At 36.9% G+C, this 27399-nt stretch overlaps 2 protein-coding genes across 3 annotated transcripts in view; one reads left to right on the top strand and one right to left on the bottom strand.

The window, feature by feature from the left end:
• Window positions 1-11944, bottom strand: part of REJ3 (receptor for egg jelly 3) — a 33352-nt gene extending 21408 nt beyond the window's left edge. The window contains 11 exon segments of one of the 2 annotated variants that reach the window (NM_214636.1): window positions 1961-2153; window positions 2669-2821; window positions 3165-3348; window positions 4179-4403; window positions 4789-5348; window positions 5759-6106; window positions 8154-8264; window positions 9523-9678; window positions 10278-10541; window positions 11720-11848; window positions 11880-11936. In NM_214636.1, coding sequence (NP_999801.1) covers window positions 1961-2153; window positions 2669-2821; window positions 3165-3348; window positions 4179-4403; window positions 4789-5348; window positions 5759-6106; window positions 8154-8264; window positions 9523-9678; window positions 10278-10541; window positions 11720-11807 — 2282 coding nt within the window. In that variant the 5' untranslated portion in view covers window positions 11808-11848; window positions 11880-11936. 2 annotated transcript variants of the gene reach the window in all.
• Window positions 11945-15450: 3506 nt separating this feature from the next.
• LOC594726 (coiled-coil domain-containing protein 77) lies at window positions 15451-25664 on the top strand. Its single transcript, XM_030972926.1, has 11 exons — window positions 15451-15526; window positions 16252-16567; window positions 16945-17108; window positions 17637-17761; window positions 18575-18688; window positions 19604-19725; window positions 21441-21535; window positions 22217-22436; window positions 23512-23637; window positions 24307-24459; window positions 25018-25664. The coding sequence occupies exons 2-11, from the start codon at window positions 16274-16276 to the stop codon at window positions 25162-25164; spliced, it is 1560 nt and encodes a 519-aa protein (XP_030828786.1). The 5' UTR covers window positions 15451-15526; window positions 16252-16273; the 3' UTR covers window positions 25165-25664.
• Window positions 25665-27399: the final 1735 nt, after the last annotated feature.

Consider the following 27399-nt stretch of genomic DNA (forward strand, 5'->3'; position numbering starts at 1 on the left):
GCCTGTTACTGTCTGCAGTATACTAATGCATCAGTCAAAACTGACTTTGCACCTCTCTGCATCAGAAATATGCTTCAGGTTCACTGTCTGCAAGTATTTTCATGGAGCAGACAAGCAAATGTAGGAGGAGCCTGCTAAAGATGGTATCTGCAAACTCATCTTGTTCTATCATATCTGTTTTCTTCATTTTGTTTTTTATGAACACATGTTTCTTTGCGTCGCATGGGCCTGCTGTAGTTATCCCATTGAGCCATGTGGTGCCATAGACAGCTCTATGGAACTGTACTATGTCTCACAGATGTTATACACCACCTCACAGGGTTTTTGTTTTACTACACCTACGATGGGTGGGTTCTTACGGGTAAGAGATGAAGATGAAGTAAGATCCCTGCAGGAGTTGGCCTACAATCAAGCTTCAGTTACACACAAGCCCAAAATGAATAGATATCAGTAAATAGATAAATAATTGCAAAGCGAGATGAGACCTATAGGAATCTCCCCCCCCCCACCCCTCGACAAGCCCATGCGATGAGCGAAAGTCTAAGAAACCTGTATTCATCGACAAATTGGATAAAAGAATGCAGGCCTTGCTGAAAAGCAGCTTCAGCTGATTCCAGGCTTTAAACTGTGTATGAATAAATAAGCTCAACTCAAACTCAAATATGAAAATGATGAATGCTATTTAATCCCTTACAAGATAATGAATTACCTCAGCTGACATCTTGGAGAAATAGATGAATAAAGAGATTCTTGACAATTGCCTCCTTTACAAAATCACCTTCCATGCTAAATAGGGCATTTCACTTTCACTCTTAAATGTAATAAGGTCACATGGGTATGAAACATGACATCAAGCCTTTTAAAATTAAAAAATCAGTTCAAAAGCCTGATTTTTGTAGAATTTGGAAGGTCTCTCATTTACCATTGATACATTCACATCTTCAGTAGATTACTTAATTTTAGGAGTTAAAATAACTCTAGCTGAATTTTGCCTTACTCATTTGCCTTACCATGATATTAAAAAAAAACATACATCTAGTAAATTTCAGTAAAACCTTAATAACCTTTTTTTTTGTATTAATGATCTACATTGTATTTCTATTCATAATTTATCAATTTCATTGTACTGAATTTAATAATGTTTATAATCATGTTGCAAATGTATACAATCCAACCCTTTGGTTGCTATGAATGAATAAAATAAAATAAAATAAAATTATTACCTAAAAAAAATTAAAAAAAGTAAGTGCTTTCACATCTTCAGTAGATCCTATGTATTGTCTATGTTTTATGAGTATCATGTATTTTACTTTGAAAAATAAATTATATCACACTGATGGACATTATGTATGTTTAAAACATGTATGTTTAGAATATGATATAGAAAATAATAAATCAAACCAAATCAAATATTCTGATTTCAGGTGCTGGCTAAGGTATTTACCCTACCAAGCGTTAAAGCCCTGAATCTGGTCAATATCAATTTTCAAGAAATGCTACCATATTCATATCTTCAATATATTTCCTAATTACTATCCCTAGCGGATTCTCTTATAACAAAACCCAGGGCTTCTCCCTTTCCTTGCCCTAACCACCCCTTCACATAATTCTATTAAAACAAATCATGCATTCGGTAAACTTCAGGATATGTCAATGCACCTTTTCTGCATTGTTATCTGTTGTCCGTAACCAAGGTATCAGCTAGATGCCATGTTATCTTTATCCACTGCTTATATTATTACTTCTCTTATCTGTGACCAAGCCTTTAAACCTCTAAATTAAGAGATGTTTTTTATCCTGTGTTTTCACATCTTCATTAGATGGTCCATGCATCAGCACAGTTCCCCGTAGTGTTAACACATCGATTTTCTATCCTTTTTCCTTATCAAGAATCTAAAATATAGAATCTAGTAAACTCAAGGAAATCTTAATACATGTTTTTACATCTTAAGTAGATTACCTGATTTCTATTTCTGGCAATAGCCCCAGTGTTAACTGGATTCTTTGTTGGGTCGAGTCGGATGTTCTTCCATCCTTTGAAACAATGAGCCAGAGGTTCATAATCACATTGGCCTGAAGTTCGCTGGTAATTATTTCAACCTTGGAAGAGGATGAATTCATCATGATTTCTTCACCTTCAAAACAAGCATCATCTTTCAGTAGAAAAGAACATAATAGGCAGGTTAGCAACAATTTAAAAAACATCTCCCAAAATCCTTTTCTTTTTTTATTGCGACATTTTCAGCGTTTCATAATTCTATTAGAGATTTTGTTTAAAAATATGACAACATAGAATGGTGCATAAGCAATTTGAGATGATAATGGAGAGAGAATACTAATTCTCATAACATTAGGCACAAAGTGCTGAATATTTTGAGGGAGTTTATTGAACAATTTATGAAAACTTTCCTTTGGTCAGGTCTGTCATCTAAGATTTCTCTCACTTGTCATCTATTCTTAAACAATTACTCAAAGGACAAACGCTCTTCTTATACAGTGAAACCTGTCTATAAAGACCACCCAAGGGAGACAAGAAACGTGGTCTTTATGTACAGGTTCCTTTTACATGTTTCAATGAGAAACCATTTTCAAGGAAAACAAAAAGGGTGGTCTTTGTAAATAGGTGGTCTTTCTATACAGGTGGCCACTAAAGCAGGTTTGACTGTACCTGTATTTTGTAGTGCTGCATCAAGAGATGAGTACATGATGTCAGGATCAACAATTACACAGTACCATAGAAAGGTCAGGTCACTGGATGACCTAAGGTTCACATCGGGGTCATATGAGTTCGCTCCATCAACTGTCAAGTTTGAAGATACACCTGGTGATCATATTTAATGAGAACGGTGACTTAAACTTACATTCACATATTCACTGGTGCACTGACCTATTCAGTCAAATATAAGATGAGGACATACTAAACAAGTATTAATGCAAAGAAGGATTCAAGAGCCAGGGGTAAATGAAAGACTTTAATGTTGCAAAACACTTTACATTTTGAATAAAGCATGCTTGAGCACTTCATTATGTACTACGGTATATTAAGCTCTTGAAACTACTGTCTTATTCATTGTCTGACTCCTGCCATTATTAATATATTCTTAACCATATGATGGTTTGTGCCAAAGTGTCAAAAAGGATGTTAATTAGAGAGGAGAAATTACCATGAGATCGTGAAGCTCCACCCTTGATAAAAGCTACCAATGGAGATGGTTGGATCTCCAACCAAGTGATGATCTTTACTTCACCAATCACTTCATCTGATGTTCTTAGATGAGTATCAGCTTTCAGATTGAGGCTATAAATACCATAGGGTAGCGTTCCGCTTGGAATTGTCACTTGAGGTGTCTGGTGAAAGGGTATAAGACATTACAGTCAAACCTGTCTATAGCGACCACCCAAGGGAAGCACGAAAAGTGGCCTTAGAAGACAGGTGGTCTTTATAGACAGGTTCCTTTAGTACATGATTCAATGAGAAACCATTTTCAAGGGAAACAACAAATGTGGCCTTTGTAGACAGGTGGTCACTAAAGCAGGTTTATTATTAAACCGAAAATGGAAATTCATTTTCCCCAATTGATCGTGAGCTCGGCAGCCACTGAGCAGCACCAGATCGACGTTGCTCTATCCCCTTATTGTTGAACGCCAAACAAGGTAGCAGCAACTCCCGTCTTTTAACGTCTTTTGGTATGACACGGCCGGGGTTCAAACCCACGACCTCCCTGTTGTGAGGCGGACGCTCTACTGACTGAGCCAACACACCGGTAGATGAATCGATGCAGATTGCACTTGAAGTTTATGATGTAAGGTGTAAACACGCTCATAGGAAAACATACAATTGTATCAGGCATAATTCAAAACAAATATGGTCTCATCCTTAATTGCAATTAAGGTATCCAAAACAATGTTTAAGGAAACGTACAACTATAATTAAAATATAATGGGATTCATCTACTTCAATTGTTTTCTCCCTCTTCTTCTTTTAATGTTTCAAGAATTGTTTATTATGTGAATAACAATTCTGCTTTAAAATGACTATAAGCAAGGATAATAAAAGAACAATTGTGTAAAACAAATGCTTGATATAAGTGTTACCTTCCAAAAAACATTTTAAAACTAAATTATTCCAACTAATGATGCATTTCTGTAATATTGATGAAATAATCAAATATATTTACATGTGTGGTCTTTTCAAAAGCAATCACTACATCATCTACAGTAGATGCGAATATCCACCACTTGAAGTCAGAGGTCATGGGGCCAATGCACTTTTCATCCAGTTCAATGTGGGCCGAGATGGCGATCTCTGAGGCTCTGAGAAACACAGCAGGATGGGTGGTGTTGCCATGCCCCTTCACCATCCTGAGGCTGCTGATGCACTCATGGTCTACAGTCACATTTACCTACATGAGTTTACACATGATAATATAACAGTCCAGTGAATTTTGTCTTTGTTGGGTTTAAAAGGGATTGTACAGCAAAAACTGGTTCCTATTCATCCAAGTACGATGAAAATATTGTATTCTATATTTCATCTTTAATTGGTAATGTGGCACTAGAATTCCTCAAACATTTTGAAAGCATCCTCATTGAAAAACTGTCAGAACCAATAAAAGTTGATGTTTGTTTGAATTTTATGATTTTTATTCAATGAATTACCATTAAAACCTTTTTTTGAGAATAAGAAACCCAGCTTTTTGTTGTCTAATATCCTGGTTAAAAAAATTCCAGATGTAGACTTTCAGACTGCTCATGGATGTGCAGTACAAATACTGATACTGTACTTACTTCAACTGCTGTAGCCAAAGTCTGAAATATCTCGGCAGTCACCATGTAAGACCCAACTCCTGAATATGTGTGATTAAGAAAGCTAGCAAGAAACCCATCCATAACAGAAACCCTGTCCATCAACTCATAAGGGACGTCATCCAAAGACCATGATCTTGGATTGGCTATTGAGCAGGAGTCCTCGGAGCTGTCAAAACAAAAGGTATAGTTTGAATGCGTGACAACACTGTCTGTTAGGAGAGCGCACCAAACCTCCCTGCTTGCATAGACATGAGTTGGGCAGAGGATCTGGATTGCGGGAAGTACCGCTGCAGATGCGGTAGCTGCAAGGTCTTGAGAGTCAGTCCCGACAGCCGTCGCTTCAATGGTGAAGATTGAAGTCGTGGTGAACAGGACGAGCACTGCATCTTCAGAGTAGACTGTGTATTGAACCGGGTCGCCTGATAGATGGTTTGTGATGGACCACACGATTTCAGATGACAGCGGTTGAAAGGACCCCAGAACAGATGCCATCGCAATGACGGTGTCATTCACCCTGAAGATGTTGTCAATACTGGACACTGTCGATATGAAAGATTAAGAGAGGGTATTATTTTTAAAACAATAATAAGAGTTGGTATGGACATGCAAACACCCCAGCACTTTTATGTTAAGAATATTTGGTACGTTTTTACATCATATGTAATACAATTACATATAATCGAATAAAGTCACCGGTGTTCATTATAAACTAAAAACACGTTGGTCAGTTACTTGTTATTGGTAAGGTACTATTAAGCATAAAATTATCATCATTATTGTTATTGTTATCATTAGTCATCTCAGAGTTACACAAAACTAAAGTTATATCAAGACAAATTATGAGAGAGGTTTGTTGAATCTTCTTATCTGATTAACTCTATTTCTAAAATGCTATTGGACATAACGCATCAAAATTCCTTTAATATTTAATATTGGCATCCATTCTTACCATAATCGGGAAGAAGAAAAAGCTCTATGCATAGATAACTAGATCCTATGTTGGTTGCACTTGTAGCATCACAAGATGGCACTTCATCATTATTAATTGTTGTAGAAGGTTGGGTCGTTGCCTGCAACTGTGTGCCATTAAATGGTGTAGGAACAATCTCTTGAATTGCTGGTGTTGTTGTCACTGATGGAGTGGTATGTAGAGTTGTAATAGGGTGAATGGTGCTGGTGATGGCAGAGACATGTTTGCACACAGCAAGGTATCGATTTTCGCAGTCCCTCCAAGACCATTGTCCATGTGTAAGATTTATAAAAGCACAATCATATGCTTCACCCTGATGACTGGAAGCTGTAATAGAAAAGATGCAAATACAGAAATAATGGAAACTAGATGGAATTTTGACTGCGCGCAGTCGAAAATGATGCCTCCGCCATAGAGCAATTTAAACAAGTTTGGAGTTTAAATCTCCAGTGGTTCTTGAGATATCATGATAACAATCTCAATGTATGGAATTTCGTAAGTTGACCTCTGTAACCCTTGACCTTTGACCTACGTGCTCCAAAATCTAATCAGATTGTCTTCCTATGGTGATACACACTATCATTAAGTTTGAAGTTTAAATCTCCAGTGGTTCTTGAGATATTATGATATGGTGATACATACTATCATTAAGTTTGAAGTGAAAATTCTCCAGTGGTTCTTGAGATATCGCAATAACGATCTCAATGTATAGAATTTCATAAGTTGACCTCTGTGACCCTTGACCTTTGACCTACGTGCTCCAAAATCTAATCAGATCGTCTTCCTATGGTGATACATACTATCCTTAAGTTTGAAGTTTAAATCTCAAATGGTTCTTGAGATATCATGATAACAATCTCAATGTATGGAATTTCATAAGTTGACCTCTGTGACCCTTGACCTTTGACCTACGTGCTCCAAAATCTAATCAGATTGTTTTCCTATAGTGATACACACTATCACTAAGTTTGAAGTTTAAATCTCCAGTGGTTCTTGAGATATCATGATAACAATCTCAATGTATGGAATTTCATAAGTTGACCTCTGTGACCCTTGACCTTTGACATACGTGCTCCAAAATCTAATCAGATTGTTTTCCTATAGTGATACACACTATCACTAAGTTTGAAGTTTAAATCTCCTGTGGTTCTTGAGATATCATGATAACAATCTCAATGTATGGAATTTCATAAGTTGACCTCTGTGACCCTTGACCTTTGACATACGTGCTCCAAAATCTAATCAGATCGTCTTCCTATGGTGATACATACTATCCTTAAGTTTCAAGTTTAAATCTCAAATGGTTCTTGAGATATCGCGCTAACAAACTCAATACAAGGAATTTCATAAGTTGACCTCTGTGACCTGTGACCTTTGACCTACGTACTCCAAAATCTAATCAGATCGTCTTCCTATGGTGATAAATACTATTCCCGAGTCTTAAGTTTAAATCTTAAATGGTTCTTGAGATATTGTGATAACGGTCAAACGGGACGGACGGACGGACGTACGGACGGACGGACGTACGGACGGACGTACGGACGGACGTACGGACGGACAACCCGAAAACATGATGCCTCCGGCACCACCTTCGGTGGCGGAGGCATAAAAAGGGAGCTGTCAAAAAGGAGCTGAGAATTATTCACTATGAAGGATATAATAAAGGGCAATCATTCTAATACCAGATTTTAACTCAATTTCTTCAATTCAATTTCACGGATATAACAGGATCAGTAAAGAACTATAGCTTTCTTAAGACTATGAACTTAACAAAATGTCCTTCTGAAGAAATAAATCCACCTATCCTGAATATGAAGACAACATATGAATATATTTGACATGCATATCAAAATTTAGTTCAGTACTCTGGGTAGTAACAAAAATCATTATCTACATAAGGCTTCCAAGGGGTACAATAAATCAGTGTATTTAATATCTTTAGCGCAGTATCCGGATGACTGATTGATATCGTTTTCATATTGCTTAGTCATCCGGGGAACTTCAACTATCGATATCGATATCACACAAAAACAAAGTCATATTTTTTTTACGGAGGTAAGTCAAATTTTGTTATTTCGCTAGTCAGTCCAATATAGATAATAATAATAATATTGTATGGCTTTGTTTTTGTGCTATAAAAGTATGTATTGTTCTCGCTATGGCAGTATTTGGACTCTACCAATATTGCCATAGCTCGAGCGATATATTCTTGTATCACACTCAAAGCCATCCATTATTTAATATTCCAGTTTGATATGGGGATCCTCAAATCATAATACAGAAAAACACTTTTGATATATAAAAAAGTGTTATATCATTTTTTGCAAATTATTTGTGCTGACTTTCAATTAGATCATAGAGTTTACATAGTTACCGGTACCAGGAAAATTTTGGAAGTCTATTGGAGTTCCATCTGTAAATGTCGAGAACACTCCTTCGCTTTCCTGATCAGTTATTCCTATCCATGCATTACCTGAAATTCCATCTGTAAATGGAACACAAACAATGTTTTTGATTTGCAGTAACAATCAATTTGAATCCCCTCATTTATTTTCAGAGGGAAAATATAGAACATTTTATGCCTTGAGAACCTTGGACCAATATCTTGAAAGTTTAAAAGTATCAAGTTTTTTGTAAACAAAAACAAAAACGTATTTTGTTTGCACGCAAGTACACCTATAATCTCTTCATCTCCATACTATAGGTAACTTAAAAGTACAATGCAATGACACTGCGTTGCAATATTTTTCTGAGAACAGGTAGAGCAGTATTCATATTGAAACAAAACACTTGCAGAAATAGAATTTTCACTGACAAGTTTTCTTCATACGAGAAAATATATTGGATGATGATACATTCTAAGTCGAAGTATAAACTTAGATATTGTATTATGAAATTTCCGGAGTAATACCAATATTCACCAAGAATCAACATGGTTTTCAGAACAACAGATTAAAAAATATAAAAAAATCAAGGTGGGAATCATGACTGTTTGATTGGATCAATGTTGCAATATTTTTTTCCTTTTTCCTTTTTTAAATTACAACAAAAGGAGTTCAGCACAGTCTATGTTGAAGTTTGCCAAAGTTTGGTCAGGTCTTTTTATAATTGGTTTTCTCAATTGTACCAGTCACCTAAAGAAAATAATTTGTTTACAGCTATAATGTGTAATTAAAAACTTAAAACGATAAATAATGAAAAGAAAAAAAACACTTAAAAACGCATCTCATGGGTTAATGAAGAAGATAATAGATAATATGAAAATGCATGTACGGAACCCAACAAGGATTTGAGTTCCGTATGGGCTCTATTCTTTGTGAGCGTGTACGGAGGCACCATACTCACTAGTTGCTTTTACGGTCAATAAGATTGTATTTAAACTTGCAATATCTCTTCATGGAAGTAATATTTGAAGTCTACATTTTGACAATAGCAAACTAAGATAGAACCTCTGACAAACATAAATAGTGAGAGTTCATATTCTACACAACTCCCAATTCTCCCCTCACTCTCTCTCTTTCTCTTTCTTTCTTTCTCATTATCTTTCTATCTCTCTCTCTCGTCTCATGATGGTCCAGAGCCCTGTTTCATAAAACTTGTTATGAATTTCAAGTTACAATATATGTTATTTATAAGCTAATGAAATCGTGGCTTTTGATTGGCTAAGAGCAAATTTTTCATTGTACTTTTAATAGCATTTGTTATTGATAACAAGTTTTGTGAAACAGGGTCCTGATCCTTACCATTTACAAATGCATTCTCCTCTGCACTGTGTATGCTGACCAAGTCAGCACCAAGTCCTAGACAAAATTCTCTGGCGCTTTCCCAAGTAGTCCGTTCTTCATGGAACAGGTAACAGCTTCCATTATTATGGACCCAATCAGCTTCACAGACAGAATCTGAGAATAAAAGAGAGAGGGAGGGAAAAAAACAACTTGTTTTTATACAGCTGTATGAACAACTACAACAGAAATACACAGTATTTCTAAGCCATTTAAAGGACAAACAACTAGACCGAGTCTTCAGTTGCTTAAAGAGCATATACATGTATCAAAATCAAATTACAGGAGAAATATTTCTACCAGGAAGAAATTAGGGGAGAACTGCAATGATTTCGTATTTCATCTCAGAGAATCAGAGCAGACACTTTTGAACAACTGAACTCCATGCAAAACCATACACCACCGACTAAAATTAGTGAAAGTAGTCAACAGCAACTAAGTCGCATAAATGAAGAAATGTCAAAGGAGAAATACTGAGAGTTCAAATTTAGGTAAAAGTTGCTAAACTATCTAAGCATATATTCATATCATTGGTGACAAACATAAATTGTATTCTGCAAATATGTTATTCAGAGAGGGATGTAATTAGAGTCATGTTTGAAAAATTGTGAAAGGCCATGATCCTAGGGAAGTATTATGCATAACTACTGTAGAAATTGTTTAAAAAAGGGAGGCACGGCCAATTTCCCCCTAGATTCATCCATGATAACCATTACCTTTGCAGATGTATGTGACATTCAGATACTTGAGGACTCCTTGACATGGATCTCCAAAAGAAAGGTTTAAGGCTTCAATCGAACACTGTGCTTGACCATTGCAGTAAGCCAATTCAGGGGCCACATCTAAGACACAATTGGTGTTGGAATCATCCTCGGCACACGTGTTGGTGTCGGTCCGCCCATAGACAGAGGAAGAAATACTGATAATATCCACACCACAGTCAATAACTCCATTCTGCCCCTCACAGATGATCTCAGTCTCTGCATAAAAGGAGATTTTAACAAGCATTAAAAACGTATTCTAAGACTTTTAATGCTAGTCATTTTTAGCCCAATTCTAAATTTATATATATGCCAACTTTTTTCCAAACATAAAAGCATGTTTTTTCTCCTGAAATTCAAGACAAGTTTATGAAACATGAAGTTACATGAAAGTTTCAAGAGCACTGTTTAGAGCAAGGTGAACAAATAATGTCAGATCTAGTATTTGCCAACTTTTGTTTGGACCCAGAACTAAAAGGCTTGTATTTCTTTCTGAACTTCAACACAAATTTATGAACATGAAGTTACAAGTTAATTAAAGTTTCAAACAGTACTGTTTGGATCAAGGTGAACAAGAAAACAGTTCTAAAATAAATAACTTCATCCACAAAATCAGTAGAGTAGGTGGTAGATCTAGATTACAGTTGAAACTTGATAACCAACCATTGGCTAATACAAAACTTTCTCACCACAGTAGCACCCTCAACCTTTTTTCTTTCTTTTGCATAAAAATGGGTCATGAATTGCACCGATTTGAAACATAGACTAGACCTAGAGTTTAGGGGTCTATATTGATTTTATTGATCAAATTATTGTTTTCAAAAGTAAGCAATTTTGTGCATCATATGACAGCCTTTTTTTGTTTCCATATTTCAAAATGACCTGGACTGATCTGGATGATTTTCTACAACATTACTGTATGCAACTGTGTGGACATTCCACCAAAATGTTCTGGCAGTGGCTCAATACAATTAGTTACAAGGTGGGGCCCCTCTCGATAGTTCATTTTTTATTTTGGTGCGGGAGATTTTCATTTTACACGTTTGGCAGGCAGTTTTTTCATAAACCTGGTCTCTGGACTGGCTGGAGATTCAACATCGTTTCGTTTGCGGGAGAGCAGGAGGAAGGGCGTGCCGTTGTGGCTTGATCTAAATTTACATCAATTTTCGTTCCCACGCCCTAGACTCAAAGCTAGCCTAGCTATAGTCGTGATTAGGCCTGAATAATAATTTTTCTCGTTAAGCCGACCCATCGGACCCTGCCCGGTGGTAGTGACAAGACGCAGCAAACCAAGCTTCTATCACCGGCCGGACTAACTCCAGGGAGTTCCGGCGGCGGAGCTCCCCAGACTTACGGCCGGGTGGTGTGCATGCAGGGTCGCCCAGGATCAGACTCACCTGTACCCGCGATGACGGCTGCCTTGAAGACGGCGTTGAGTAGAAACGAGATGAAGACGACATTCCGCATAGCAGCAGCAAACTCCATACAGGATTCGGTCCAATGCTGCCAACTGTTTGATAGATCTGCAGATTCATGAAGCAATATGTTCCAAAATTGAATTAATTAGCCAGGTGATACAGTCAGTAGACCTAACTTTAATCCATTTGGTTAGAGCGATATGCGCAGCTAGCAAATCCTGCTATCGCTTATTTTATAGCTCACGCGCATTACACCGATCCTTCCTAGAATACATTTTAACTTTGATATCGCGCATAATTATATGGATATCGCGGAGTACACCGTGATTGGCGCAAAGTTTTTCAATTAAACTCGCAAATGGTCGGACTTACGACCCCCCCCCCCCCCCCCAAAAAAAGAGAGCAAACATAGAAACATAAATGAAATGCAAATATACATTTTAAAATTAATACTGATAATGATGATGATGATGATGATGATGATAAATAATAATAACAATAGTATTAATAACGATGATGACGATGATGATGATGGTAATGATAATAATAATAATAAAATAAGAACTTGAAGAAGTAGAAGAAGAAGAAGAATGTCAATTAGTTAATTGTTGTTGCCAAGTAAAAACAAATGAAGATTTAGGGATGCTTTTTTCCCCATTGCAATGATACCAGGATTTTTTCTCAATATTTCTTTTGTGAATTTTTTTCTTTTTCATGCGTTTGTTGAAAAATAACAAATTCCGAAATTTAAAGTCAGGCAAAAATAAGTTTTTTTTAGAAGCCTTCAGGTCAGGGCCTGCAAACGGCAGGGCTCGGGGGCTCACTCACTTCTTTGAAAAAGTATGTTAAGGAGAAGAAAAAAGAAAATGAGAAAGAAATGAGATATCAAAATATGCTCACCTGACCGTACTTAAAAGCCTAAAACTCCTGAGCTTACGGGGACTCCGTCCCCTGGACCCAATCAAGGGCCCTAAGGCGTGCCCCTGGAAGCTCATCTGACCGTTACCTTAATACCTAAAACCCCTAGTGTTCCGGGGGCTCTAGCTCTACCCCTGGACCACACCAAGGGCCCTAATAAGGAGGGGGCCCCTGGATATTCATCTAGCCTTAATTGAATACCTAAACCCCCTGAGCTTCATGGGGCCAATCCCCCGGACCCCACGCCAATTAGTGGCCTGCCAGTGTCACAAATATATGTTTATCTGACGGTTATCTAATGCGATAACCTCTGAGCTTCAGGAGCTCCGCCCCTGGACACCACGCCAATTTACGCTCCACTCGCTTCGATCGCTACACACCTCCTGATTGTTAATACTCCACTTCGAAAAACGTTCCGTGGGCCTGCATGTAACATGTAAGAGTGGTGGGGATGCAGATTTTTCTTCTGCCCCCCCCCCCAAAAAAAAAACGCTTCTGCTCATTACGCCACTGCCCCTGAAAGGTGAGCCCCTGGAATTGTTGTCCCCCATCCCAAAGTGCTTCCAGCGCGCCTCGTGTCCCCCCCCCCCCTCCTTTTTGGCCGCCGCTCCCTTTTGTTTACTAATTACTATTCAGGACAAAAGAAGGAAAAAAAGGCTGGAATATATTTTGGAACACATGTACATTTTTCACTGTTTTTGAATTATGAAACTTACTAAGCAAGTGGACTAAAATGATACTATCAGTATACTCAAAAAGTACAATATCTGTGAATAAATATACCTTGGCCAGCCATATTTAGCCTGGTGGCCATCTTCAATTTGGAAAAAAGAGCAACAAAAATTGAAAACAATGTTTTTGTCAGTGGAGCATCTAGGGCCCCTTGCCCCCCCCCCCATGGGTGTTGAGTACACAAAAGTACACACTATCTCCCCCCCCCCCCCTGTTGAGCAAAAAAAAATATTGCCCCCCCCCCCCCCCCCCCCCCACCACCACCACTTTTTGGTGAGACTTAAAAATAAGTAAAACTAATTTTATCCGTTTTAGAACTATTAACTCCCATAGACCAACCACAATGTAATTTGTTTATAGGTGGTTTATCCCTGGTAGAAAAACAATCAACGAAATTATTATTGACTCAAATTTGTCTTGGAACGAACACATTCATAACATAAATATTTTGATATTCCGGAATATTGGTATTTTGTATAAAATGAAATGTTTGATAAATGATAGATCTTTGTTTATTCTTTATAATACTTTAATTTTACCGTATATAACATATTGTAATATTATTATGCAAACTGTAGTAAAACTAAATAAACTCAATATTTCTTTTGCAGAAAAGAGCAATTCGTATTTGTACACACTTGACTATCTTGCAAATTCGAACCCGTTATTAATTTAGTCAATTAAAAACATTAAAGGTTTATGATATACATACGCTCCAAACTGCCATTTTTATGTATAAGTACACTTCCAAAACTATTCCAGCATCTTTCTTAAACTTTTATTTATTAAATGTAAACGTACACTCATATTTAACTGGACATGCTCATGATTATCATCTTAATAATCCCAAACTTAGTTTAGCCCTACGTTCAATCAGACACCATGGACCAGATATTTGGAATAACTTACCAAACCATATTAAAACTAGGACCTCCCTTTATTCTTTTAAAGCTTATATGAAAACATATATGTTAACTCAGTATAGTTTACTAGATCTTACATAGAAATTTAAAATTATCTAATTTGCTATGTCTAGAATTGTACTGTCTTTGTTTGTCAACAGGAATGGACCCTGCATACATTTAATATTATCACCCGTAACTGAAACCAACACACAATTAATATCACGGTATTAGTCTCTTTTTGTTCCACCAAGCTAAATTTTTGCACCTTGCACAAATGCACTTCTCAACACAAAATATTTCACTAAATTTGTTTTGTTATTTTCACTCAAAATTAATTCAGCCATGCTCACTTTTAATCACTTCACTTATATCTTATTTAGCATTGAATACAATGCAGTTGCATGGGTTGTTCTTTTATTTTGTTAACTCGGCAGAGGCCAAGGTCATGTTCAAGCATTTACGCTTACGACATGTGGTCTCCTGCTTTTTCCTTTTGTATGAAACTTTTATTTTAACTCAGAAACAAATTTTGTCAAACTTACATGTTATTCATTATATTTATTTGTATGTTTGTTTGTATTGATATGAAAAAGTGGAAATAAAACAAGACAAACAAACATGCAGTAGTATGTTAATTTCTGTCACTCCTGGTTATTGTTATCTTTACTCTTACACTCAATAATTTATGTTACAACATAACTTTGAAATTAGTTATCCAATGTACAAAAATTGAGAATGATCCTATCTGTTTGGATTGAAATCAATAAAGTATGAATTTGAATTTGAGAGAAAATATTTAGGGCCGAATCAGCCAGCCGGCAAATAAGCGGGGTAGATGGAGGGGGGGGGGGGAGGTAAGGAGCACTATTATTTTTTTCTTCCAATATTGAACACCCACTCCCCCCCCCCCCCCCCCCCTCCCTTGCGCCAGCGGGAGGGGGCCCGGCCGTCTACTTTTTTTTATTGAAAAAAGGGTCAAGTTCACCTGTTTTGGAGGCCACGGGAGGCCCCCCCCCCCCCTAGATCCCCCACTGCGATACACTTTGCCCCCAAAGAGCACTGAGATGATCTTGCGAGGTCCGGTGACCTCTAATCTGATTCCAGCTGCAAGCATGCAGAGCCTAGCTACTCTAGCTAGCCCTTAGCTCTCGACGTATACAAGTCTATTATGCTGCCCTCTACGTTTATCGTTTGCGTACAAATTTCGAATGGTGTCGTTTCCGTGAAAACCGTAAGTATTTTGTTCATTGTATTATATCATCTACATTTTCAGCTATGTATTGAATCAAAATGTATACATGAACAAACATGAGTTTGATAGGTGTGAGAAAAGATCATGGATACATAAATAACCAGACTCCAGAGCTTGAAATCACTAGCGCAGGGGCCCCTAGATCTATCGCCGGATGCTAAAGCTCAACGACGCCTGGTCCGCCCGCTTACAAAACCTAATGGAAGTGTCCAACCACAGTGCGCAATAAAACTAGCGGTTAAGCGTTCGCGGACGTTCAAACTTCAGTATCTCGACACTTGAAAAGAGGAAAGAAAAAAGAAGAAGGGAAGAAGAAGAACCCAATATCAATATTACCGGGACACTTAACAGAGGTAAAACTGTCACATTTGCTGTTGGATTTTATAGCAAATAGTCTAGACTAAATAGAAGCATCAAATAAATAACCCTGTGAAGTCCATGGAAGTCTGAAGACTGAACACCGGTAGTAATCACTCCAGCAAAGCATAGAGAGTCAATGCTAATGCGTATTGACCTCTAGCACTGCATGCTTGCTATGAGCATGAGGCAGGTATTTTTAGACCCATACACAAATACACACACCACACAATTTATAGTGGTATAACTCTCAAGGGCTTGTAGAGTGCAATTATTTTGCCTTTGTTTCGTACAAAGAGAAATTTTCACTCTGTAATAACTTTGATAACCTTTTATAACACCTGTAGAGCCCTCCAAGAATCTACAACAATGGCGCATACGCCACATTCGACGTATCGATCCTCTTCGCGACGCTCATCGACTAAAAAGGCGAGGCAGGATCGTACTGGCTTTCATTTTGGAACTCCTGCCATTCCAAGTTTATTTGTAGACGATGAGGTGGATGAAGGGAGTCCGATCCCGACAGTGAATCAGAGACTTGGTCACCTCAGACCATCCAGAGAACTACTGGAGTATTACAGGAGAAAGATAGCCGAGTTTGATGGAGAGCATCAAGATATGATGACTAAACTGGATAAATACAAGACAACGTATGAACAACAGGTTGGTTGCCATTGCTTATTTATAAATGAGATTTGCAAATAAATGAAAGAATTGACTAGGAAGAATAATGATTGCAAGAGAGATTCTCGTAGATACATTTTTAGTTAATCCAAAAGTGGTGAGACATTTGATAATTGTAATTTTGATTGATGTATGCTTTTCCTTGTCATGTAATGAGTTGATTTACCATCGCAATCAAATTTGTTTCCATTTTTTTTTTCATGGTGTTATATGGTAAGGTTTTTATAGGTGTGTACATGTAGGTCAGATAAATCTTTAAAAAAAAAGTATTAATAAGAAGAACAAAAAGTGAATCAAAAGTACCTTATTGCCAAGTGATGATCATGCAACCTTTTTTTCTCTCGATGATACAACAGCACAAAATGCAGTGGGAGTTACGTCAGCGTGAAGAAGAGATTGCTGAGCTGCAGAAGGCTCTTAGTGACATGCAGGTCTATCTCTTCCAGGAAAGAGAGCAGGTTCTCAGATTGTATGCAGAGAACGACAGATTGAAAATCAGAGAGCTAGAAGACAGAAAGAGGTAAGTGGCAGAATTCTTTGTTGTTGTGAGAGGCATCTGCCAAAAGAATTCTTATTGATGTTGATGCACTCTAATGCTTGTAGTGTTAATAATCATACAAGCACAATTTGCTGAGCATATTACTCCCCGGGTTATTGCTTTAGAGCTCCACAATTACTCTGCAGGATAACAAGAATTGAGATTTTATTTCTATATAGGTGGAAAAAGTGGTACTAGATTGGTAGATTGGTATGTACTTTGAAGGTGTCGTTGATCGATTTGTCTTGACAAGAAGTAATCAATGTCTATAGCAGATACAATTGATAAACCAGCGATATGGCAAACATTAACCTGAATCACAGTTATGACATATATTATTTAATCCTATGTCTCATAAAATATGAAATTCATGAGCTTTCCTTTCCCATCCCAAGAAAGTGTATGCTGGAACTTCAATAGATTTGATACCTTCAGTGTTTTCGCTGCTCGATGTACTATTTTTAGTATCATATTCATAACTCACACTTCCTAATATTCTATTCATCTCAGGATTCAGCATCTGCTTGCACTGAATGGCCCAGGTGAACCCGAAGTGACCTATTTTCACAAGGAGCCACCTGCTAGGGCGGTTGTTAAACAACGCCATCCAGCCAAGAGGTACCCGCATTCTGAAGGTAAAATATATGTGATGCACAACTCTTTTGAATTACCTTACACAGCTTTACACAACATATTTACAAAATATTCTGTTTTATTTACTAATGTACAGGGCTTTAAGCAGTTTATGTAAAGGCACTATATAAATATCAGTATGTATGAAGGTATGTAAGTGTGTTGGTCAGTTTGGTAAGGACACAGATGTCAACTCAAGATGATCATCAACTCTTTGATTCAGTTAGTTTTGTGACACGATGGTTGCAACTATGCATTGTTGGATGAACTCATTTGAACAGTTTGATCAATCATTGGTTAAGTAGTATAATAGTTATGGATTCAGGTAATTTTATATGCATGTAGCATTGATAGAATTGATTCCTGTATAATAATTATAGAAATAAGAACGGGAGTTGCTTGTATCAAGAAGTGCCTTATTGGGTCATCTCTGACTTTTCAAACGTTGTATACTAATGTCTTCCTTATGCATTCTAAGCAGTGCATTAGGTTTCCACACGCTCATTCAGTGGCACATTCTGAGAGTATGTTTACATTTACTTCAACTTCAATACAAATTCATATATCCGTACTTTTACTATGTAGTTGATAGATTTAAAGCCCCCACTGCACTACTTGTAGCTACTGGCGCCTTCTATAGAGCAAACAATGCCTTAGCGGTGACCGTTGGTCCCCCATGATCCTCTTTTTCTTATGTTAATTGAGAGCTTATTTGATGAGATAACCACCTGTCATTGACCATGCAGGGAGGTCTACTTCCTAAGGCCAAACTAGTGCAGATAGATTTAATGGATTATCTTTTCTCTTTTGACTAGATGAGAAGCTTGGTCTACGATCTGCCATGCCCCTTCAGAGCAGTTCAGCAGCTAATGTGAGAGCAGCAGTGTCCAGACCAGCCTCTGCTAGACCTGCAAAGAAAAGCCTTGCCAGTAAGAAATCTTTTTCATGTTAAATGTTCTCAAGACATATGTGGAATTACACAATTGTCTGGGTTTTAGGGGACAAAATTACATGGTATAGTAAATGTGTACTGTGACTTTTGAAAGAGAGCTTCTCTTGGTAGAATGAAATATTTCAGAATCAAAATCATCTACCATGGTGTCTTTCTATATTCCAGAGTTAGAGGGCAACATTTCTTTCCGTTTCTTGGTCTTCTACTATGTTGTGCGCTCTTGCCGTCCCTCTGAATCAAGTGCAATTAATAATTTAATATGAACCCCTTCTCTATGTACAAGAGATATGGGAGTGTAATTTTGTGATAGATTGGATGGCTGACTTTCAATCAATTTTAAGCAACCATAGCACACTGCTTTAAACCCTTCCTTTTGATTTGAGTCTTATCTTTCCTCTTTTTTCTTCAATAAGCCTAGATATCTCTTTATGTGACTAAACTATTTATATTATATTGGATGGCTTTGAGTGTGATACAAGAATATATTGTCGTGGCAAGAGCAATATATTCTTGTATCACAAGAAAACAAAACCATACAATATTATTATTATTATCTACATCAGACTGACTATAGCGAAATAACAAAATATGACATGCCTCGTTAAATATGCCTTTGTTTTTGTGTGATATCGATATCGATAGTTGAAGTTCCCGGAGGACTGAGCAATACCAAAACAATATTGATCAGTCATCCAGGTACTGTGCTAAAGATATTAAACACACTGATTTATTGTACCACTTGGATGCTTTAATATTGATAATAATGTTTTGTATTGTTTTCTCTCTGATAAGTCACATCACAACATTTTGTTGCGTTACTGGCAAGTGTTATACTTGATTGCATTCATGATGTTCTCTACATGCCCCCTGTGTAATGTGTGTCCTTGCATAGGTAAGAAGAAGTCAGATGAGAATGCAAACATGAAGGGAAAGCAAGATGTTGAGGTACTACTGCTTCAAATTGAAGCTTTACAGAGTCAGATGGCGGATCAAGCTAGAGTATCCAAAGACCAGGTGAGTGAGAGGTTTACATTAAGGGAATCCCTCTGTAGTTCCTTGTAGTAGGGTTGAGCTTACTTGAGCTTACTTGGGTTCCAACCCTAACGTCCTTTGACAAGACGTTAATCCTCATTTGCCACTCTCTACTCAGGTGCTCAATGGGTACCCAGTAGGATGCGAAAGTTAATGTAGTTTGCTCAGCATTGTAAGCGTCTGTAAAATGACGCCTGGCTCGAATCCTCCCCAGGGGAGTGGAGAATGTGCATACATTGTGTGTGGGCAAGCTTGAATCCAATGACCAGGGTAATGATATATCTGTAAAGCGCTTAGAGACATTATGTATTAAGCACTATATAAAAGCAGAATATTGTTATTATTATTATTGAGCGAAATTCCTTCTAAGTGTCTTCAAATAGCTGACACCATTTGGGGATTTAGGTTGCACATCAATAGGGATTTTTATTACAGTTGCACCTTGTAAAGTGAGAATGATTCTCTATACATGCTTTAACGATCCCTGATAAGACACAGATTATTCCTGAGGTATGGAACAGCCAATGGGTAATCAATCCAAAGCTCCAACGATTTCAACACTAGCCTGTGTACTTGATGAATGCGCACTAGATGAAAGCACATTTTTTTCTTGTAGGGCTTTAGTGGGTATCTAAATACATTGCCATCACAGATTACTTCACATTATTCCCCTCATTTATTCACTTTGTATTAAGCCTGGCTACTTTTTGTTTAGTTATATAGTTATTTTTTAACAATATTTGATTCATAATTTAAAATGAGCATCTTCCAGTTAATGTAGCAAATGGGCAAATAGTAGTTTTAGTGTCTGTGTATATTTTTTACTTAAAGATAAAGACCAGTTATGGTCATGCGATTGTATTGTGAAAGAAACGTTGTGGAATCGATCAGAAAAGGTTGATAATCTAGCATATAAGTATAGGTGTGTACTGCAAGGTTCTAGAATCATCAAAATGATAAGAAATTTGGCCCAGTCTTCGTAAAGTTACAAGCACTGTCATACATGCCAACTGTTCAGATTAAAGAGGAACATTCCTCTTTTTGGGAAAAGATAATTATCATTTTAATGCAGGTGTTCCTCTTCCTGTACAAATTTGTCTGTACTATTGAATATGAGAGTTAGGATTGTTCCTCTTTTTTTTTGAAAATAGCATAATTTGTACAGATTTCTGATTTTCAAATGTTGGCATGTATGCACTGTACACAGAAAGATGTATATGGGACTACGCACACGTGTGTGACATGTGTGTTTATCTCTCACAGTCCAATAGATAAACTAATTTACCAAATATATCAATTAGTAGGCGGTTTCCTGGCAAAATTTTTATCATCATGTATTAGTCAAAACATATTCTTTCACATGATTGGTAATAAGAGCTTCCATTTCATTTTTTGAAATTGGGGCGTTTCCAAGACTGGTCTTTACTTTTAAGTGTTATATTGGTTTCCATTTATTTTTATGTACAGAACTTGTGAAATATTTTCTTAACTGTAAGTAAATGCCTCTGTCAGCGACATGAAATTTGATGAATTTTATGGCATGATAACCATTGTTCCTTTTCCAAGATACATGTTCAACAAAGGTGCACTTTAATACTAGCCATATGATTGTAAAGACTTATAATCAGAAGATATTCTTTTGCAATATTATGCAATAATTTACAAATACATATCATTTGATGAATTTACATATTTAGGTAGGTGCACTGATAGAAGACAGAAGAGTGCGGATGGAAGAGATGCAGACAGTGATAGAAAGAGATCAAAGTAAAGTTCAATCTCTTGAAGACAGGTTAGTTTATCAACAAGTATATACAATCTTTATTCCTATTATCAGGTGAAGAATCAAACAAAAAATGACCTAATCGTCGTTTATTTCTATTATTAATACTCTTGTGTACATCAGTAATGCATGCCTGTATGTTTTCTCATGGCATTCTGCATGCTGGCATAATTATTTTCAAAAGCATGTGTACTGCCTGGACATTAAGCTCTAAAACGCTAAGGATTTAGAGATATTAAAATATCAAATTTATCGGTGCTACCGATAGATTTCAAATAGCGCCTACGGGCATACAATGGTAGCAACGACTATGAGAAATCTTGGAATATGCAGTTCTGATATATAATTTCAAAACTGGAATAGAAAATTGGTAGATTTTAGTCAAGAAGCATTGTTTTGAAGCCATACAAAAACCGTTTGTATTACCTTTAAACACAGCCCTCAGTGTGTCAGTAAAATATTAATGAAGAAGCTGTCCCCCCACTATCCATCCCTCCCCTCAGAGTTTAAAGAGGACCAAATTTGTATTTATTACTGTGTATCTGTATCTTGAAATGGTAATAGTAATAAGATTTTGCTTTTAATGAACCTCAAAATAGATTTTCTAGAAAAATGACTTTGTAAGAATACTTCTATGCTACATGTACACATGGTTATTTCTCCACACGTTGTATACCCATAAAAACACAGACTCCACCAAACTCAGAATCTCCTGTACGACAGCACGCGGGATTACCTGCAGCTGAAGTACGAGAGCCGAGCGGAGGAGAAGGGATGGATGGGGGAGAAGGATAAGTTCCTCCAGGAGCTCGACAGATGCAGGGAGCAGCTCAATGTATCCAAGGATGATGTACTGCATGTCTCTGATCATGCGCTGGAGCAGAGACACGCTCAGACGATAGAGATGGAGGTGAGAGGGACGCGAATCACTTGTCTTGCCATGCAGGAGGGTAATCCATAGGGGGGGGGGGGTTCACAAATACTAAGATCGACTTTAAGTTGGACTTAACTATGGCAGGCTGTTCATGCCAGTGGTTGCTCTTACTATTGGTCTCTCAGTTATGATCTTTAGATAATATTTTCCCCTCAAATAATGAACCATCAACAACTGAAATTCGGTAGATTTGTGACCACAATATATATGTCCCTTGAGAAACCAATGCCAGGAATGGTTAGAGGAACTAGTGGCACGAACAGCCTGCCATAGTTAGGTCCAAGTTGATCTAAGTCTTTGTGCAACACCCCTGTGTTTAGCTACTAAATTCATGCAATTCCAATTAAACTTCATATGGATTTGGTTTTGATGTGATTTATTTACCAACAGCAATAAATTTCAAACAATGATATTTACATATACAAGAAGATAAACTATTGGTTGGTGAAAAGGGCCAGATAATAGCACTTGTACTAGTCGAGCCTAACCCCTCATCAAGCCTGATAACAAACTATTGATGTACGTATATAAACTCTAATGAAATATGCGAAACAAGTGGTACTTCCAGTACATCAAAAGACATCTGTAGGCAAATGAAAGTTTTAAAATCCATCACTCACTTTTCTAGGCTGTAAACCAGAAACGTGGGTCCATTTCAAAATGCAAAGATGGGAACAGTGTTCATTCTCAATAAAGGAAGAAGTTTGTATCATTGATGTTATATAAATGTAGTTGCATTTTTATTTGAAATGCTGAGATTATCTGTTTGCTGGTAATCACTACTTGTGTATATGTATACATGCACATGTCTATGAATTTACTGTTTAATAGGTATACCTATACCTTGTGGTGGCAGATTTCTTCAACGGCTAATTTCATTATCCCTTGATCTGTCTTTGTCCATCTTTCTTCTCCATCTTTCTCCTTTCTTCATTTTCTCTCTTCTCCCCTCTCTTTCTCACCATCTCTCCATCTCTCTTTAACTCTCTCTATTCTCTTCCTGTCTCTTACTCCTTCTCCCTTCCTCTTAAATCAACCCTCTTGACTTTAGGCTATAGAGAATCAGCTTCAACAAGCCCAGAAGCTGAGTGATATGTACAGAGAACAAGTCATCACGTTAGAATCAGAGTTAGCGGCTATCAGGGAGAAAGAGGATGTTAGTAAAGTAGCTTTCAAGGTAAGCAATTCGTCTTGAATCACAATGATTTACTACTGTATTGATAATTGTATTATATTTGTTACACTATGCAGGCTCACAAAAGAAGAATGCCTTACAAGCATTAGAAATTGTATAATGAGGCACTTGATGGATAGAAAAATCTTGGAAAAATTAAAGGATTTATATATCTGAGGCCCAGTAAAAGGTTTTATTATCAATTGGATACTTTTTTTGGTTACCTTTGTGTTAATTTGTGATAAATATGCCAAGATCAGTATCCGAAACACTCACTTTTCAAACATGTACTCTAACTTTATAAGGAATCAACAAAAGTTTTTTTAATATTTTTTAAAAACTTGTGATGATATGGTCTGTAGTTCTTGATTGAAAGATATCTTTGCTAAATCGAGATTCATTCCTGACATTTTGAACTTCTTGATAATATATACTTTGGCACATGTCCTTCTTATCAATCAACTTTATTCATTTGCACATTAGATTTTGCACATTCTTCTTTTTCCAAGGATAGCAGTTAAAATTTAACTTGAAATAAACATTTTTTATGACTACAATTTGTGGAGCTTGAAAGGTGTTGCAGTGTTGATAAAGAGAAAAGGCATCAATAGATTGACAAATTATTGTGATTACACTTGTTTATGGTGATATTTTTTCCTTCTCTATCCATAGGGACGAACGGAGAAGCTTAGCAGACGGCTACAACTGATGAATCAGAGATATGAAGCGCTTGAGAAGAGACGTAACCTGGAGGTGGAAGGCTTCAAGAACGATATCAAGATTCTCAGGAGTAGACTCAAAGATGTGGAGAAACAGCTGTTCAAGGTAAGGCCCATGGTTTAGCAATTGAATATTATATTTCAAGTTTATATGTTATTATTATTTGTTGCTCGCTAACAGAGTCAGACAAAGTTATTGTGACTGTCAGTGATGAATGTAAAAAATAAAGTGCACTAATATATTGATTGTTATGAGGCATAAATCTTTATTGGTGACTATTGAAAACCCTGACGATTCTAATGAGAATTTTGAAGTACTTTATAGTTACATTGAATGGGATCTTTTTTGGGGTCAATTAAACTGCATAAAATATTTCATACATCTTATTATGTATAAATGTTGATGTATTTTTGTTTGTTAAAGGCATCATTTAACAATGTTCAATCTGAGATGCATGGTCCTACATGTCATCAGTGTCTGTGATATGGTGTAATATTGAAGCCCTAAAAAAAAATTGCGCTTCAAAATTATGATGAAGTGCCGCAAAAAAGTAAAAATCTTTGAGTGACCGGTTTTACCATACTCATTTTCCCCAATAGACTGTAGTGTTATAAGAACCGTTTTGAAAAACAAAATACGAAATTTTGTTTTCTATGTCAATAGGTGACCCTTGGATTCGGTGAGGATGGTGACATGAGGATGCTTCGTGACGTCCATACGACAGCCAAGAAATCAAAACAGATGCAAGGAGAACTACACAGACTCAAAGCTGCAGTCTATGGCATGGAGAATGATATAAGAAGACTTTGAGAACAATACAGAACTGAATGCATGGGAGCATTTTCTTATTCTTATAAAATCCTTGATATTGGAAGTAATGATAGCTAGTGCCTTGACTGCTCTGAGAGATATGAAAACATGGCGTGGAAAACGATATCAGAAGACTGTGAGAACGATACAGAACCGAAATGAATGGGCGCATCTTCTTATTCTTACAAAATCCTTGATATTGAAAGTAATGAAGAGGTAGTGACTAGACTACTACGAGAGAGATGAAAACAGGACTGCTGCATGGACTCGGGGCCAAGAACTTTGAGGAGGCCATGACGAGAATTTCCCGTTCTTCCTAATCAGGAGATTAGTGATAATCTCTGGTGTTCATATACCTTTCTTTTTATGCCTCCATTACGAAGTATCCGGAGGCATTATGTTTTTGAGTTGTCCGTACGTACATTCGTACGTACGTCCCGTTCTCGTGATCGCGTTATCTCAAGAACCGACTGATGGATTCCTGCCAAACTTTGGTCATGTGTGTGTCTTGCAGAGCCAATGAATTTATTAGATTTTGGGGATAAAAGGTCAAAGGTCGAAGGTCACAGGGCTCATTATTAGGCAAAAATAGCTTGTGATTGCGTTATCTCAAGAACTGATTGATGGATTCCTGCCCTACTTAGGTCATGTATGTATCTTGTAGATCCAATTAATTGATTAGATTTTGGGGTCACGAGGTCATAGGTCAAAGGTCACAGGGCTCATTATGTGTGCAAAAATAGCTTGTGATCACATTATCATTAGAACAGATAGACAGATTACCATGAAACTCAGGAAAAGTATGTATCTTGCTGAGGCAATGAACTAAATAGATTTTAGGGTCATGAGGTCAAGTTCAAAGGTCACAGGGCTCATTATGTATGCAAAAATAATTTGTGATCACATTATCATTAGAACCGATGGATGGATTACCATCAAACTTAAGATCTGTATGTTTCTTGCAGAGCCAATGAACTGAGTAGATGTTGGGGTCATGAGGTCAAAGATCAAAGGGTCATACAGTATATCAGAAATAGCTTGTAATCACAATATTCTGAGAACCTGTCAATGGATTACAATCGAACTTGAATTGAAAAATCGCTTCTGTTTTGGTTTGTAAAATTGCTCTATGACGGAGGCATCATTTTCGATTGCGTGCAGTCGAATTTCTATCTAGTTTACATTATTATAAGATGGGATCTATGTGTGGTAAATGGTAATGTGTATCCTGCAGATTGCATGGGGATTTCAAGACTACGCAATGAGAACTACAGTGTCAATGACATGATTTATCTTCTGTAGAAGGCCTTGGGAAGATTTCCTGTTTCCATTGTCATTTTGGTTTCGTTGCAGTAGAAAAGTTCATTGGGTACAGTCAAACTAATCAAGATTATCTAGCATTAAATTTTAGTCACAATTTCTCCTGTAATTTGGTAATATATGTATTTTTGGGTTAACGTTGTTTCAACATTAAATTGCGTATAATCCAATAAAGGTATGCATTGTTAGTTTGTACTGCAGAAAAATTCCATTAAGGAAAAAGAAAAAAACTTGCATAATTTGCCAAAATTTAACTCCTGAAGTTTTAGTGCTATTTTTGCTTAAAGTCTGTTCAATACGTCATAATCAAAACTACAAGAAAATATTCACATATTATGGAACATTTCTCAACTCTTTTGTGCTCATGAATACTAGTTGTATTTTTTGGAACACTGAATTAGATGGTATGAAGTATGAATAAGGCTGCAATATAATGTAGCCCTCCACCTTTTGAAGATTAATATCAGAGCCTTGAGCCCAGAGCATTGCAAGTTGCGACTGATATTTGCTATCAATTGCAACTCAACTTTTTTGCAACATCCCACTAGTCTCCTAAATGTCCTAGGATTTTGTTAGGATTAAAGTTAAGTTAACTAAATCTCTCCCTCTCTCTCTCTCTCTCTCTTACCAATGGGGCATTGCAAGAAAGTTGAGTTGCGATCAATTGCAAATTTGCAATTAATCGCAAGACTTATGCTTGATTTTGGGGGATTTGCAATTGATTGCAACTTTCTTTCCATTAGAATATGCCAGATAATGAAAAGGTCAATAATAAAACGTCTTTATCCGATAGATTTCATAGTAGTAGGATTAGCCTGAAGAATGTGGGGGAAATGCTTTCACTGCTAAATTGTACACAACTGTATTCTTTAATTTTATGTTGTAGATATTGTCTGAAAATTGTACAAATGTAGA

Source organism: Strongylocentrotus purpuratus, unplaced genomic scaffold (genome assembly GCF_000002235.5).
Source record: "Strongylocentrotus purpuratus isolate Spur 01 unplaced genomic scaffold, Spur_5.0 spur5_scaffold_6, whole genome shotgun sequence".
Classification (NCBI taxonomy): Eukaryota; Metazoa; Echinodermata; class Echinoidea; order Camarodonta; family Strongylocentrotidae; genus Strongylocentrotus; species Strongylocentrotus purpuratus.

Excerpts from the sequence above, each read along its gene's own strand:
- LOC594726 (XM_030972926.1), top strand. The coding sequence starts at position 16,274 with ATGGCGCATACGCCACATTCGACGTATCGATCCTCTTCGCGACGCTCA. Across the intron at positions 17,762-18,574 it reads GAGGTACCCGCATTCTGAAG|ATGAGAAGCTTGGTCTACGA; the intron begins GTAAAATATATG and ends TCTTTTGACTAG. Across the intron at positions 22,437-23,511 it reads CTCAGACGATAGAGATGGAG|GCTATAGAGAATCAGCTTCA; the intron begins GTGAGAGGGACG and ends TCTTGACTTTAG.